Source organism: Zeus faber (assembly GCF_960531495.2).
Source record: "Zeus faber genome assembly, chromosome: 21".
Taxonomy (NCBI): domain Eukaryota; kingdom Metazoa; phylum Chordata; class Actinopteri; order Zeiformes; family Zeidae; genus Zeus; species Zeus faber.
Genome location: NC_137208.1, coordinates 18,351,491 through 18,367,582, shown reverse-complemented (window position 1 = coordinate 18,367,582; position 16,092 = coordinate 18,351,491). Strand labels below are relative to the sequence as shown.

Here is a 16,092-nt window from a genome sequence, read left to right as displayed (position 1 = left end):
ATAACAACTATAAAAAAAAACAAAAAACAACAACAACAGATAAATACACTCCGAAGAGTCGCGTTTATCTTCAAGAATGACTTCACATTCTTCCCCGCCGTAAACCTTCGGTAAACGTGCGTTTCCCGTTGATCGGCTGACGGACGCCGTTGTGGCATTGTGAATGACGCGCCCCGTTTAGACTCAGCTGATTGGCCGGCGCGGTGCGGTTTTAACTTTTTAAAATTTCGGAACAGCTGCTGCCGCCGCTTCGTTGGACGCGCGTCCTCTGATGCGGTGTCGCGACCGAGCGCCTCGTATCTATAAGGTTTGATGTGTTACAATAGAGATGTCATAGATAAATGTAATGTCCACCGATTTAAGAGACTCGTCACCGGCAGTTACAGCGGCCATGGCCTTGGAAGACGGCCTGAAGACCATGACGAAAACCTTCAGGCGAGAGTGCCACAGTGTCGCGCACTCTGCGAGAGCCACGGTCCATGGCGCTGATAGCATGCTGATGGTTCTCCGGCTGGCTATGGCAGAGGTTAATAAACAGGTAACTGAATGGATGATAGAGACGGCCGGGTGCCTCTGTTCAAGTGTCGGACGTCTCACGACGCCGTCAGAAATAAGTTGCTGCTTAAAACCGCGAGCCGAGGTCTGTTGTCATCAGCATCTGTTCATTGGTGTACAAACAACAACAGCGAAAAACACAATATACAGTATATACTCGTTGTTTTATGGCTATAGTACATACAGGGGTTGACTGGCAGTATGGTTGCTAGTATTGGCTGCTCCTATATAAATAGGAATATAGATGGATATTCTGTACAGGGTGGACATAAATGTATACAATGATACAGGCAAAATTACTACAAAAGTTATTACAATACTATGACAATACATTGCACTTGTTCCATACACTGGATCGGATACAACCTTATTTCCCTTATTTATTTACTCTTTTTTTGCAGCACTAAAATATATGGAGACAAGTAGATGTTTATCCAATAAAGTTTCTAAAATAGTAGATAAAGTGACTGCAGGGTTCTTACTCGGTCATTGAGGTGCTTGAATTTCATCCCCAGAAATGTAAGGCCTTGAACGCCTTGAAAATGGCCCCTTTTGTGCTGAAGTGCTTGAAAAGGCATTGAAACCCCCCCAGTTTTGTTATTCAAATCGTGATGTAATAAAACATATTCCACAATGGCTTTTATGACAGATGATGCCAGGGACATTTTTATTAATTTATCCCAGCGTGGTTGGAAAGAGACACAGTATATCAGAATGACTTTATTTCGCCAGAAGCATTTACATGTACTAGGAATTTGTCGTGGTGATAATTGCTGCATGTCTACAAACGATTTGCATTACAGAAAGCTTAAGTCTGAGAGGAAATATTTATAAAATAGAATCAGAAAATAAAAAATCAATGCAATTTGCCAAATGACTGTAGATAACTATGTGATTAATTTATGTATAGATATAAATATACAATGAGACTAAGATTATTTTAATTAATAAAAATCAAATTGTATATTGATTATATTCGTATTTTTGTGTCCTTGAAAAAGAAAAATAGTGCTTAAAAAAGTACTGGAGTCCTTCATTTCATTTTTTAATGCCAGAATGAACCCTGCTGATGGCCACAAAAGGCTAACAAAACGCTAGTGCCAGTACTGAATGAAAACGTTGTTTCAATTTAAGTGATGGAGGCGCTAAACTAAACCATCTTTACCCCGAGAAAACCAGTGAACCTTGTACGACCTTGTTTAAAACTTATGACAAGAGGAGAACCACAAAGTTCAGCGCTGGGGTTCCAGTGATGGAACATTTCTCAACATTCTCAACGTCCCTGCCACTTTATGGGATTTCTCTCTTCCCCGTGACAGAGGACCGGCGAGTCCCATGTGGCTCTGAGCGACGTCCTGCTGGCCTGGAAACGCCTCCTGCTGGACAAACTCCACCTGCCTCTCCGCCACTCACCGTGTCTGGAGGACTACGACCGCGTCCTGCAGATGTACCAGTCCTTCTTGAGCTCCTCCAACACCGTGGACCTGGTGGATGTCTACACCGCGTCCCGGCGGCCGAGGGCCGACGCCGAGGAGATCGTGACCCCGGTGAGCCGGACCCGAGCCAAACCGGAATCGTCACCGGAACTCCTGATCCGATCCGATCGGGTCGCTCAAGGTCCCACAGGTCTTAATAGGAGAATTGGCCGGTCGCTTTATATCTGTCTGTTTTGTTCCTTTTGTCAAGGTCCAGCTGTTTGAATTTCTGTCGGGTCACACGGAGGCCTCGGAGGTGACGAGCCCCTTGGGTCCCTCGACTCCGTCCGGCGAGCGCGGGCCCGATAGCGTGCAGGTAAGACCCCTCCGCTTTCCAGTATTTAATACAGTCGTAAAAAAAGTGTCAATTATTCCGTAATTGACCTCAAGTTACTGCTTCCCTCCGCTTCGTCCTCTCTCCCCTCGTATAATTTCTTTTTTATTTTCTTTCTCTTTCCTTTTCTCCCCGCTGGCGCAAATGTATCGGTGCAGTTTGTTCCACTTTTCGGTCCACCCCGTACTTATTAACAGGAACTCTAAATCAAATCGCCTAGATTTAAGGGCGCAATGTGAATTTAATTACCTCGCAGATGTTTGAACGCACAACGCAACGCGGTGCTGAACAAGTGCTTCGGTGACGCTTTTTCCGCTCGCTGCTCACTCTCCGCTATGCGCTGATTTACTGGCGCTTCCAAGCGATTCGCTACCGCATTCTTAGTTTGGGTTGTGAAATTTATGTGAAACCCTCCCCCCAGCTGCCAAGCACAGCTGTCCAGTGATCCTGTTTTGCCTGTTAAGCTGATTCCTCTTTTTTTTTAATTTTTTTTATATATAGATAAAAATGGAGGTGAGGAGGGTTTTCGTCTCTTATTTGGATTTGCTTGTCAACGGCAAAAATGACCTGGCCCTGGCACGCGTCCTCGATGTGCCCGGGCGAGCGCTGGGACGGACTGCTTTCACCGACCTGAAGCACGCCGCCCGCAACGCCAACACCTCGCTCTTCATGGTGAGGGCTTTTCAAAACCTTGCACGGGGTCTCCCCTGGTGCCTTTTAACCACTCACCGGGTTTCCCTCCCCCCCCCCTCTCTCTCTCTCTCTCTCTCTCTCCTAGGCCGCAACGTCTTTCGTCAGGGCCATCCAGCTCGGCGGGAAGGGCTACGCGCCGGCCGATTCCGACCCTTTGAGGAAACACGTCAAGGGCCTCTCGGACTTTGTCCAGTTCATAGACAACCTGGAGGAGACGCTGGGAGACATCCCCGACCCCAGGTACGCCTCTGTTGAGCCCACGTCTTCCTGGCAATGAATGAATGAATGAATGAATGAATGAATCGGATCAAAATCTGGGGAAGCCGCTGACGCACGGCCATGTATTTATTCCAGATCTCCAGCAGATACTTTTTCGATCTGACATCGAATCCCATCCGTCGTATCGGAATGGATATCCCCTGAATCTCCCTAATGACTTTCAAGCTGGGTTCACTGTGATAACATTTGGATTGCTAAAGCATGGTTCTCCGTGTGACATCAAAGCTCCTTTTTTGTTTTCATGTGAATGTTCAGTAGTTGCTCCTCTCTTTCATCTGTTAGATAGATTAATTATCAGCCCCACACACTATGACTGATTGTTTGGGATGTTCCTCGTCCCGCCTCTGGCAACGCAACCGCAGCGGTTTAGAGGTCTAAAGATGAGGTAATAAAGTAGGACCTGAATTTGAAATGTTCAAGTTGACGTTCAAGAGATTATTTGTCACATACATACGGTCATATTGGATCTTTTGTGTACCGTTGGACCCTCAGCTCCTGCCATGTCTGATCACAAGTCTCCCCTCTGTGATGATTTTTTTTAATTTAATTTTTTTTTTTTTTTTACTGAGCCGTCAGACAGGGCTGGGCTGCTGTCCCTCCACCTCACTACCCTGCGTTTACACCTTTTGTCTTTATATTATGTACAATACTCAACACCGCGATGGCTGAACTTGTACCATTACAAGACAGTGACTAGTTGTTTGGAAGCATCTGCAACACTCCGGTTGTATTTCTGATGGTACACGATAGGGAAATGTTTAACAGATAACAGAATCTTTGTTTGGAGAGAGACAGTGGACATAGTGGTCAGGGCAAAGATTTCATATATTTATAGAAGTGGGCACTGCCACTATGTTGCCTTAGTGTGGCCTTCACTTTTGCCAAACTGCCAGCAAACCTCATTGTAACATCAGCTCATGTTTGGTTAGATACATCAGTTTGCTACAGAGTGCTGTAACAAAATCCTCCTATTTTTTGATTTAGACATTTATCATGGCTTTTTCGGGCTATGGGGTGTTGCCCTGTTGGGGGGGAACCCTGAAAACATGTTATTATTCTAAATTAGGCTTTTTAGATGTTATTGGATTATCTTCATTGCAAATGGTGGGAAGTGAGAGTCACGCTGTGCTCAGTGCATATAGTGAGGAAATAACCGTTAAACGCTCGTTGTGTTTGCTGCTCAGTGCTTGCGGAGCCAAGCTGGTGAGCACCATCCGGGCAGTGCTGGTGAAGGGTCACAGCAGCGGGGACGCCGTGTACGCCGCCGCCGGAGAGACGGCAAAGCACCTTAAGGAGAGGATTTCACAGCTCCACCAGAGCCAGAAGTGCTCAGCGAGCGGAACGGGTATAAGTCCTGCCAGGGTAACGTCCTACTTTACTTTTGGATTTCCTGAACTTTTCACATAATTTCTTTGTGCCATTTTTGCGAACTGACAGCGCGCTGTCGACGGCATTTGTCATTCCCAGCCCAGAGCACATGTCATCAATCACGCCACGGCCTACGGCGGGCGGGAGACTGTCAAAGTGTTGACGGCGTTGCTGGACGAGGAAGCCTTGGCTCCTCCCTGCCGCAACAAGGCTGACCTCCTGTCCGAGGATCAACCCGTCCTCGGTGGAGAGGAAGGAAGCTGCGTGCTGACCCTGTTCAGGTTGGTTCTCTGTGCTGACTAGTGACGGCAGACGCCGTTCGCCGGTTGCCAACAGTTCTTTCAGATGAGTCAGGAGTCACTCTGGCGAAAAGGTTAGTCTGTTTTGTTGTCGCCTCGTTCGCTACTCACTCACTGCAGCCAGGCATGCAGGCGGCCAAGGCATTCGGCGTAATTCGTGTTGAATGTGACCGATGTACACTTTGCATTCCACAAACAGAAGTATATCAGACAGAATCGAAGGATTCTCGTGAGGTTTTCGATTCACAGCGCATAGCTGAGCCTAAGGAAGGAAGCAAGTCATTTAACCGAGCCGCTCGGCATTTACCAAATCTCGAAAAGAAAAGAGCCAAACCCTTCATCGCTAGTGCTGACGTGTTTGCAGAAAACAGCGCCACCAACCAACCCACTCCTCGTCTGGTTTGAACGTTCAGCCCTCGACCAGTTCTTCAGTGTTACTTTTGCTATTTTGCTTTGGTATTAAGAGCGGTTCCGTCTCCAGATCTCCCGAAGTGGCCACCGGAGGTTCACCAGAACCCCTCAAGAACAGAGTCCAGAGTCGGCAAGACCTGCTCAAACCCAAGGTAACGTGGGCCCCTTCATCCGAGAGGCCAAATCCAAACCATCGGCTCGGTTCAAATCGAATCAGATGTACAAACATTGGGAATAATGTCTTTACATCCTGTAATTTCTCTGCGGTGGTATATTATTTATTTGCTTAGCTGAAGCTCTCAACGTAACCGGGCTTCCACCGTTCCCGTTTTCACAGCTGTGTTTAAGCTCCGAGTGTTGGTTTTAGGGTGTTGTTTGAAAAACCATAGTATAAAACTACATATCTATGGGGGATTCTAACCCACAACCTCCGAATGACAAGTTTTTCTCTTGAATGGATCCCTTGCCCCCACCTCTTTTTTCTTTTTTTTCATGTTTTCCCAGATCTGACCTTTTTAAAAGCTTAATTCTATATCATTAGTATATTGGTGTTGGTATTGTGTTTTTTAAGATGGACATTAAATCATAGAATCAGCCATGTTGTACTTTTTTGGTTTACAACTGTGCCCTCTGTGCTTTTTTTTTTTTTTTTTTTTTTTTACTTGGAGAGTACACAACCAGGAATTTTGGAGACAGTTGTTATCTGGCTGTACTTGCGCTATTGGCTTAGCTTTTCCTGGTGTTCCTAAGCACTCATCCCATTTCAGTTCAAAGCGGTTGGCTGATTTTGAGCCGCTCAGATTCCATATTGATTGATGGCAGGTAGAAACGACGGCTGGTGATCTACAGTCAAGCTTGAACGTATTAAAGTCGCTGTAAAGTGAAAATAAAGTTGTGTTCTGAGTTTGTCACACCACAGAAAGATGTTATTGACCACCCAGCCTAATTTGAATAATTTAAAAAAAATTGGCAAGTATATAAAATGTTTTAAAATCGTGGGGGCGTGTCCACTGAAGAATCCTTTTACTCCAGGCGTTTATTCCTTTCACCACTGATGCTCAGATTCCGACCCGGTGTTTATATAGTGTTGGGGGCGGGGCCACGCTAAGTATAACTGCAGTGCGTCATTAAATCATGATTGAGCCACGCCCAAAATAAATGGACGACCACAAAAATGTTGAGAAACGGTTTAATGGTCTAGCTCCACGATTCAGTACTACATCGTTCGTTTGTCTTTTAAACATGTTTTCACCAGTGACTTTCTAACATGTATAATGTGTTGATAAATCACTGAATTCACTTTACACAGACTTTAAGATTAATTTAGCAATTTGATGATCAACTCTTAAGAGATTTTTGGGGCCAACTGACAACTTAAAGTCCCACAAATGCGTTTCTACGTTCGGCGAAGTGAGAATTCAAGCCCCCATATCACTTGATTCTGCAGTCGACGTTGGGATTGGCGAGGAGCCCACTCCCACATGCGGTGCCGCTATAATATATTCTCTATGTAGAGCTGCAGCTGCTGACTCATGGGACGGAGTACAAACAACGGCAGTGTTGGATAGGCGTTAACTTTGAACATGAATTAAACTGCGTGAACCCCCTTCAATACAGTATATGCATGCTAAACACATTGAGTGGACGTTTTTTTAATTTTTTTTATTCATTTCTTTCTTTATTTATTTGATGGAGCTAGCAGATGTCATTCTAGCTTCCCACAATCTGGTTGCCTTCCTGTGTGAGTGCGGCGTAATGGTCCCCGGGCAGCTCTCCGCTTCCTGAACTCTTGCGAGCGGAAGCTCTCCGCATCAATTTCACTTTGAAGACGCCATATCAGTCGTGTACCTCCACCAGTACGGGGCGCGGGGAGGGGAGGGGGGCTGGAAAGGTTATTGTTTCCTGTTGTCTGCACAATGACTTAATCCCAGACCCCTCCAACCGTTTCATCATGCGATGATGTCAACTGGCACACGCTGAAATTGGACGGCGTCCGCCTTCCCCGGTATCGTGTTTCCCTCTGAAACGCCGCGTGCACAACACGCTGAGACAAATCGCACCATGTTACAGATCCCTGTCAGGCTCTGCAGTGCAGATCATCACTTTGCCGAGGAATAAGAAGTTTTATGGACAAGGCAACGTCTCAATTTGGTGTGTGTGTGTGTGTGTGTGTGTGTGTGTGTGTGTGTGTGTGTGTGTGTGTGTGTGTGTGTGTGTGTGTGTGTGTGTGTGTGTGTGTGTGTGTGTGTGTGTGTGTGTGTGTGTGTGTGTGTGTGTGTGTGTGTGTGTGTCCCCCAGTCCCAAAGTGTTTGCACCTGCTCTGGGCGCTATCGGCAGCCGGTGCAGCGTGCGTGCGCCGGGGTTATTTCGGGACGCGGGGGCCTCCTGTCCGCATGGTGCCACGTCGGGCTCCACCTGCAATAATCAGATTAGATGTTCTCGGCCGTACTCACTCTCCCAACCCCTCGGATTGTTTCCGGGCTGTGCCAGATACTTTTTTTTTTTTTTGTTAACCGTGCAAAGCTCTGTTACTGATGTTAGCGTTGCTGTTGTTTTACTTATTCTTTTCCAAAAAGAACATCTTCCCCTGACTTTGATCCCTTTGTGCTTTAGGGACACACCCGGCTTGGTACGCGGTGTTATTTCTTTATTGTTTTTTTTTTTGTTTTGGTTTTTTTTTCTTTCCTTCCCTCGGATTTCTCTTCCCTGCTGTGGCCCAGTAGCCCGAAGGGCAAAATCCTTTTGGATTCTAGTAATCCTGACCAGGCAGAGATCAAACAGTGGCTCAAAGCTGCAGATCTGTGAAGCCTGAGGGCTGGGATTGAGGTCCGCTGATGTCATGATTTTATTTTATTTATTTCTCTCTGAGCTGCCATAAAAAAAATAATGAGCTGCCACACTCGTTTTTGTGATTCAGAAACATAGCTGTTTTATAGCTGAGAACCCATTTTATCCCTTTTCACGCTCGGGCAATTGCAACATTTGCATTTTCTCCCCCAGGTCAGAGATCGTGTCATTCGGTCCCAGTTCGCCTGCACTTACGGCGACGGGGATGTGCTACCGCTGAACCGCGTGCTGGACTTCCCGAGCAGCAGCCAGCTCCCCACCTGCGTGCACCCAGCCCCCAAGCGCATCCTGCCGGACCCAGGTACCGCTTCTGCGTTTGCGGCCCGTCTCATCTTTATGTTCGCTGCTGAACTCCTGCAGCATGCACGCTCCCTGCCCGCCCAGCGCTTCTCCTTCTTTTAGCTGGAACCGGTTTCTATTCCCTCTGACGCCACACAACTGGGCCCGGGCCCCAGTCCCACCTTCCCAGCCCCGGCCTTGAACCCTGCCAAGTCCCAGCGCAGGGACTGGTATTCACCATCAACCATTGAATGATTCCCCCACCCCCCACCCCCCACCCCCACCCCGCTATAAAACCTGTTCACCCCCACATCTGTAGTTAAAAAAAAATCCCACACACACTCCCTCTCTTTCTCTCTCTCTCACACACTCTCACACACACACACACACACACACACACACACACACACACACACAAAATCCCAGCTCTTTTCTGTCTGTGGGAATTCCGGCTCGGGTCCATCAGGTTACATGATAAATGTTCAATTTCATCTTGGTAGAATAAACATTCAGGCCGGGTTAACGTCAGCAATTTTATCACAGCCGTTTTCCTCTCCCTTTCCTCACTCTCTCTTTCGGACTTTGTTGAAACCCAAACATATATCTTTTTATTTTTTTTTATTTTTGTCTAAGCTTTATATTACTTCCTCCTTTTACCAGCGGAAGGTAATGCTACAGAGTCTCACATGACCGAGCGGATCGGCTCCCAGCGGGGGGCTGCTCTCGAGCCAAGATGTGGAAATGCCCAGAAAGGGGAAGCGAGCCGGAGCAGCGGGAAGATGGGCGCTCCGCCGCGTGGCAAGGCCAGTAAGAGGAAGCAAGCGGACGACTGCTCACATGGCGGATCGGAGAACCAGCCTCCGCCAAAGAAGTCGACTGCCGGCGTCCCTGGGAAAATGGCGGTCAGGAACATCCCCAAGGCCCCGAGCAAGAAGAAGCTCATTGCGGGCCAGGGCAAGCTGACCAGCTTCTTCAGAGTGTAGCTGGGACACTTTAAGTGCAAGATCATGAATGACAGATACACCTATCTGGTGGCTGATGTGAACTGTCCCTCAAAACCGTAGGCGGCGGTTTTGTCTGGTGACTGATTATCAGAATGTCAGTCTTGTCGTCTTTAAATCTCCTTTCTTAAATTCTTCTTCTTTTTACAGACGAATGCTCTGACTTTAATCTTGAACTTTTGCAGTTCTGAAATCAAGTTTACTCTGTAATATACTGTGTTTTGCAGACTTTTCATTTTAATAAACATTTATTTTGTATTTTACACATTTGTGGTCATCTACATTTCATACATTTTGGTTTTAACACACAAGGGAGTGAATTTACAGCAGGTTGAGGCGGTGCCAGTGTGGCATCGCGGCGATCAACCTTGAGTTTCCCAGCAGGGCCGGTAGATTCTGCCGATCATACACCGACGCACTAGAAGTACAGAAAAGAGAATATCCAAATGAATGATGTCAGGCACCCGGTCGTTAATACTTACACAATTATCTTGGATACTCACTGTCGACGTCGGTCTCTCTGCGTTCAAGTTTTAGGCCGAGGACACCAGGTACGGGGTCTGCCCCTTCCGCCATCAGTAGATTTAGGCCTTGGGCAAAGGCTGGACTGAAGCCACCTGTCCTGCGTCCTTGCAGCCTTGTGTCCTGTCAAGCAGTTATTGATTGGTGATATTGCGTTCGGGTTTAGCGGGACGCCTCCGAGATACCAGAAATGGCCGCACATAGAGCTCGGTTGCAGAATATGAGCGCTGGTAAACTGAATGGGTAGCAATCTGCCATCTCAAGATGGACGGAGTGTCGGATATCAGCTCGATAACGGGCTGAGATTCAGTCTTGGGAGTATATCCCTAATATGGAAAAGGAGCCATATGAAATTTCATGATAGAACAATGACTTTTTCTCTTGCTTTGACACACCTGAGCATGTGAGGCATACCTACATAAGCGAAAAATAAGATTATCCATTAATCCTCACCCAAAAAAGAGCGCAATGGCTCAATTAGACTGTAAAGGCAGCTGTGCTCATGATAGTGAGCTGAGAATGCTGCTAGATACACTCACTTATCTTCCCAAAAGGGCTGAAGGAACATGAGCGGACATCTAAAGTTTAAAGGGCCATATTCATCATGTATACTTCCAGGATAAAGATGGTTTGTGATATTCTCAGTTTAATATGTTAAAATATTTCCAGAGACAGAATGTTCACAAAAAACGGTCACACTGATTTGCCTGTTTTAACACAATCTCAAAATCAACATCAAAAATTATATTTGCCACATTATTGTGCCTTTTGGAGGAAAAAAAAATGGAAACGGAGACATTGATACTGGCGTCATGACACTCACCGAGACAATGATGATCTTACGCTTCAAGTCTTCATCGCCGACTTTGTTGCCCTGAACAAAGCTTCTCCCGAAAGAGGCAGGCTCGGCTAGGTCATCGTCCAGCCGCCCGCTCAGGCTCTCCTGGTCTGCCCTGACGTGGTAGGAGTTGTCCTCAGACATGGCCAAGGTGACAAAGTGCCCGCTGAACTGAGAGAAAAGCAGCAGAGTGAACAGGAAAGGGAGCAGGGATGTCATGATGTCCAGGCTGTTCAGACCTACGGTGTTGTGCCGAACTCGCCTTGAGTTTTCTTTGCCCGTCGCTGTTCTGTCTGCCTTCTTTTATACTGATACGTTTTGGCGACGTGTGACTCCTCAAACAACTTGGTTTAGATAAAGTAATAAGATATAAAATCTCCTCCAGCCAAGTGTCAATCCGAAAGAAAGAAAGGTCACTCAATAAGTCACAGCAGATTTGGCAAGCAAGGAAGGAAGAAGTTGAATAGCCTAATTACTCCTTTTACAAGAGGGTGTGATCATATGAATGAGAGTAGCGGCACCGCAGGCTTTAATCTTCTCCACACCACAGTCTGCCGGGCTATCAAAGTCATAAAATAAACAGCCACGGCGGGGTGTCGTCTCTGAATAGCATCAATGGAGCGGAGCTTAAAGCATCCGGTGATGACCCCTGCTTCATGAATGGAAGCAGTTCCACCAACGGTCATTCGCGCTCAAATAAAAACATGACAAATCCAGAACCTCTGACGAAAGACTGACCACCTTATTGATCCCCTGGTGGGGGAAGTCAGGATAACGTCGATGACGGCGCTGATGACGTCGGTCACACTAGGGGTTGTGTTGGAGAAGGAAATAACATTTGGATAATGAAAAAATGTTTAAATTTGAGTGTGATGAATCATCCTCTGTTGTCCACTTAGTGGTCCCTGAGCATCGAACAGGAGCAGGTTTACAAATAATCTCCAGGAGCGTTGTTCGCAAAACCTCTGCCGGGCATCTTCAATACCAGCTTCAAGGAAAGGGGATGAGGGCTTAGCTTATTGAAATCGCAGGAACCATACGCCAGAAATGTAGACAGGGGACATGAACGACTGGTATTGACTCTCAGACACCTGGTCTGAGACTCTGGCTTTTTCAATCTGTTCATTCTATTTTCATATTATTTTATTCAGTTCTATTTCATCAGTCAACACGAGACTGTACGGGTCAAGGGTGTAGTAAATGAAGTCATCTGCGGAATGCATTGGGGTCATATCCTTATGACACATAATGCACCTAAGAAGGCCGTGGAGGTGGTTAAACCAGTGGCTGGGTTCCACCCTTAACTGTTGTACTGTTATTACCAACCAGTGGGCAAGGGACATGGACATGAGATGAGAAGAAGAAAGTGATAAAGGTCATGGCATACTGTATCTCGCGGCGATTGACATGAAACCCCGTCCATCTGGCCATCTAGATCTCTTGAAGTCGGATGCCCCTTCCAGATTGCTAGCCCCGGCCCATCTCCGAGGGGTCTGTAGCTTTGGTCGAAACTTACCGAATCAGGACTTACTGACGGCATAGACTCAGAGAAGCGAGAGGGTGTGACCTGAACAGCTGCAGCCATCAGGCATGAGCAGCCTGCTCGACAATAATCTTCTCGCCGTCCGCAAACTGGTCAAATCTCTCGATTGGAAAACTCCGGAGTCAGAGTCTAGACCTTGAGATGATAAGGCAGCTCTTATCCGTGATTAAGGCCGGGTCTGACTTTTTCATCTGGACCAGCACGGCAACTGTGTATGACGTCTGACTTGCCGCCTCGTCCATACGCCAATCAGCCAAATATCAAAGTAGATTCAAATGCGGAAAAAAAACCTTTTGAAAAAGTGGAATCGGGGATTCATCCATCAATCTGTCATTACTTTTTGGCACCAAGAAATAGGCGGAATAAGAGCCCTGTGGCTGCATCAAAGGGCGCTGATGTTATCACAGGCTTATCTGTAAGTGCCTTGACCTCTGAGACAAGGGCCAAAGCCTCTGCTTTGTCTTTTAAAGGAGGGGGAATGGTGCCTTCAAAATAAGGAAGGTTTTATCATAAGCACAGGATTCTGCGCACCCAGTGCATTGATAGCACTTATGGAGGTGTTCTTTCCTGAAGAACGAGGACGGCAACTAGCTGGCTGATGTAGAGCGTGGGCCTGCATGTTCATCCAACCTTGGTGGATGATGAATCCCAAGGCGCGGTGCTTGAAGAGCTGCCCCATATCTACTGGTCACCTACGGGAGAAACAGCCACATCTCTAGTCCTGCAGGTGTGCAGCGGTTCCCAAACCGTGGTCCACAGGGTTTTCTAACTCCCATTTGCCATTTGGCGTTAAATCTGCAAATATTACGAATCAACTAATATTCTCTTTCGCTAATGCCGCTTTGACTGGGGGCCACGTATCTCTTCAAATATTCAAATTGTAATCCTTTTTTCGTTCAATCCTCACCGGATGTTATCTGTTTTGAATGACAGTGCCATCATATTACACCAGCGCCTCTCGAACTGTGCTCCTTGGACCACTTGTGAGGGTACGGCAGGTGGTCCGTGTGGGGTAAAAAAAAGAAAGCAAAATAAAATAGACTAATAGAAAAATAATATCATAATATAATAACAATCATAATATTGCTGTGTTCAGTCACTGGTCACCAGCCGTGACTCCGCGTGTCGTCCATAACGTTTACGCAGCCAGACGCGGGGTGGAATCAGCTGGTGAACCATAACACACACACAGTAAAACCAGGGCGGTAGAGCCTGGACTGAAAACAGCGGACCCCCTGCAGACCTTCACTCCATGAAATGCACTTTCATCCAAAAAAATAACAGCAGCAGCAAAATATATGAAAAAAACATGTTCACTTAGACCACAAGCATCGGAAACTTCATGTGAGAGGATGTTATTTAATCAATAATATTAGTATATTTAATTAGAAACAGCTGTGCGAGTCACAGTTATGCTCATTTTTTACACAAGTTAATATCAGTCTCTGAGGTTCCCAAAACATGTCCTTGAAGTTTTTGGGGTTTTTTTTGCTGTAAATACCACTAACGCATAGATTATGCACTCTAGCCATTGTCACATGCCTCTAAATCCATTGTGTTCCTGACGCGCTTGTTTAAGTGGGAGGAGCCGACCTCCCAAGGTCCCGAGTTCTTTGAGCCAATGGGGTTTGAGCTTCAACTTCCAGGTTCCGTTGTATTTCTCTGTAAACTGTCACTGATCTCCCCTCATCAGTCTCCTAAAATCTGTTCTGAACAAATTTCGGGCGAGAAATCGGCAATCCAGTCGCTGAATCTGAACTCGTATTAGATCTGCAAGGCCTCATTTAAAAGCTTTGTTCCGACTTTCACTTGCTTGGAGCAGCGCGGAATACGGCTTTATTGTTTCATTCAGTTACGGAAATGTCGGAAAATAAACCAAAAATATATATAATATTTATTATGAATTTCATGTCAATAATAGCTTTGCTGGTGGTAGCCCACAGTATAATTTACAAATTGCACAGGTGTGGTATTCCTGGGTGGGCTCCAACCTCCATCCTTCTAGCCAATCGCGCCACGGAGAAACCCCTATACACAAAAGTGGGCGTTGCCTCCTGGTCCAGGTACTGCTCAACAAAATAATTCTCTCCTGACCCTCAGGAGTTGACGACTCCAGCAAAACCCTGGCGAGCTTCAATCACCACCCTTTAGGTTGACAGCTAAACAGCTGCGCCACAGAGACTCCCTTAAGACAAACCAGTGGGCATGGAATCCTTGCGCAGCTGCTATCCAACATTGTTCAAAATAATTTAGGATAGTATAATATTGTAGCAATGTAGAATTAGAATGTTATTTAACAGTTAATATATGCATATGTAATGACTAACATCTGCGTGCATTTCAAATCTGCACTTCTAGTCACCCAGGACAAGCAATCGAAATGTCCCACAACAAGAAAATGTGTTTAAAACGTTGGAAAAGTCCACTCTAGGTTGAATGGTCAAAAATGTTAAGGTCGCTTTGATTCAGGGTTTTGGCCCTCACACAGCTAGTTGTCATTAAATATGAAAAATATTATTGATTAATTCTCTTTCGTTAAGGCCGGTGGCCAAACCGACCACGTATCTCTTCAAATATGCAAATTATAATCGAATAATACATTTTTTCATTGAATCCTAACATCACCAGATGTTATTTGTTTTGAATGACATAGGGACGCATCTCCATCATACGACACCAGCGATTCTCAAACTGTGGTCCGCGGACCACTGGTTGTCCGCAAGGGTATCGCTGGTGGGTGGGGAAAAAAAGATAGAAAAATAATAACATTGAACTTTGAATAAAATCCCCAAATTAATGTGTAATATCGCATTATGGCTTGTTTTCTTTCCAAGTGCGCTGATCGTTACCGGAAAATAGGCATCTCGCGTGTCACCTCCGCGTCAGGGGTGGGTGGCTTGCGTGGGGTGGTCTTCAGAGAAAAGTGACAGCTCATCAAAACGAGAGGGAGTCTGGGGCGCCTACGAGGCAGACTGTGCACAAAACGAGCAAGAAAAAGAAGAAAGGTTCAGAGAAAATAAAGTGAGAAATACTTAGACCTGGGATTTCCATATGCAGGCACGGAAGACGAGCCATTGCCTGTATGCGTTGTGTGCTTTCGACGTTCTGTCCGGCTCGAGCCGGGAACCCTGCCCGTCTTCGGCATCACCTTGAGACGAAACGCGGGGAATTTCAGTTTGAAAAAAAAAAAGGTCGCCCACTTTTTTGCGAGAGAGCCTCAAAGAATTTCCCATGAGGTGAGGTGATGACGATCCGTTATCCGTTTCGACTGGCCTTTCCGTTGCAGGAGGTGAGTGTGTGTATCGGGGGCGCCGGAACCGTCTCCGCCCACAGTACCTGTTCAGTGATTTCAAGCAACCGAGCAACCAAGCAACCACGGCAAGAGAAGAGGCTCAGCTCAGGTCTACTTCAGTCGCCAGTACACGGTATACTGTGTGATTTATAGCCGACATTGCGTCTGCCAGTAGTGCCGTTTGATTTGCTGCACTGCATCCCGAACAGCTCGCCCTCTCGATGAGGATGACCCATACAGTGGAGCGCTGACCCGTATGAAGTACAACTTTATTTTGTGCGTATTTTTGTTGGCCAGCGAGGACTTTTACTGAAGCACTGAGCTTGTCCACAGGGGCACGGCCGTTCCAGCAGAAG

The 16,092-nt window shown here is 46.4% G+C and overlaps 1 protein-coding gene across 1 annotated transcript; it reads left to right on the top strand.

Annotated features, from left to right (window-relative positions):
• The first annotated feature begins 309 nt into the window (after positions 1 to 309).
• parpbp (PARP1 binding protein) lies at positions 310 to 9,738 on the top strand. Its single transcript, XM_080022727.1, has 10 exons — positions 310 to 538; positions 1,875 to 2,102; positions 2,242 to 2,346; positions 2,866 to 3,036; positions 3,143 to 3,297; positions 4,521 to 4,698; positions 4,804 to 4,985; positions 5,485 to 5,566; positions 8,415 to 8,562; positions 9,201 to 9,738. The coding sequence occupies exons 1-10, from the start codon at positions 347 to 349 to the stop codon at positions 9,521 to 9,523; spliced, it is 1,764 nt and encodes a 587-aa protein (XP_079878853.1). The 5' UTR covers positions 310 to 346; the 3' UTR covers positions 9,524 to 9,738.
• Positions 9,739 to 16,092: the final 6,354 nt, after the last annotated feature.

Coding starts and splice junctions, on each gene's coding strand:
- parpbp (XM_080022727.1), top strand. CDS start 347: ATGTCCACCGATTTAAGAGACTCGTCACCGGCAGTTACAGCGGCCATG. Junction 3,298..4,520: donor GGAGACATCCCCGACCCCAG/GTACGCCTCTGT, acceptor TTTGCTGCTCAG/TGCTTGCGGAGCCAAGCTGG. Junction 4,986..5,484: donor TGCGTGCTGACCCTGTTCAG/GTTGGTTCTCTG, acceptor TTCCGTCTCCAG/ATCTCCCGAAGTGGCCACCG.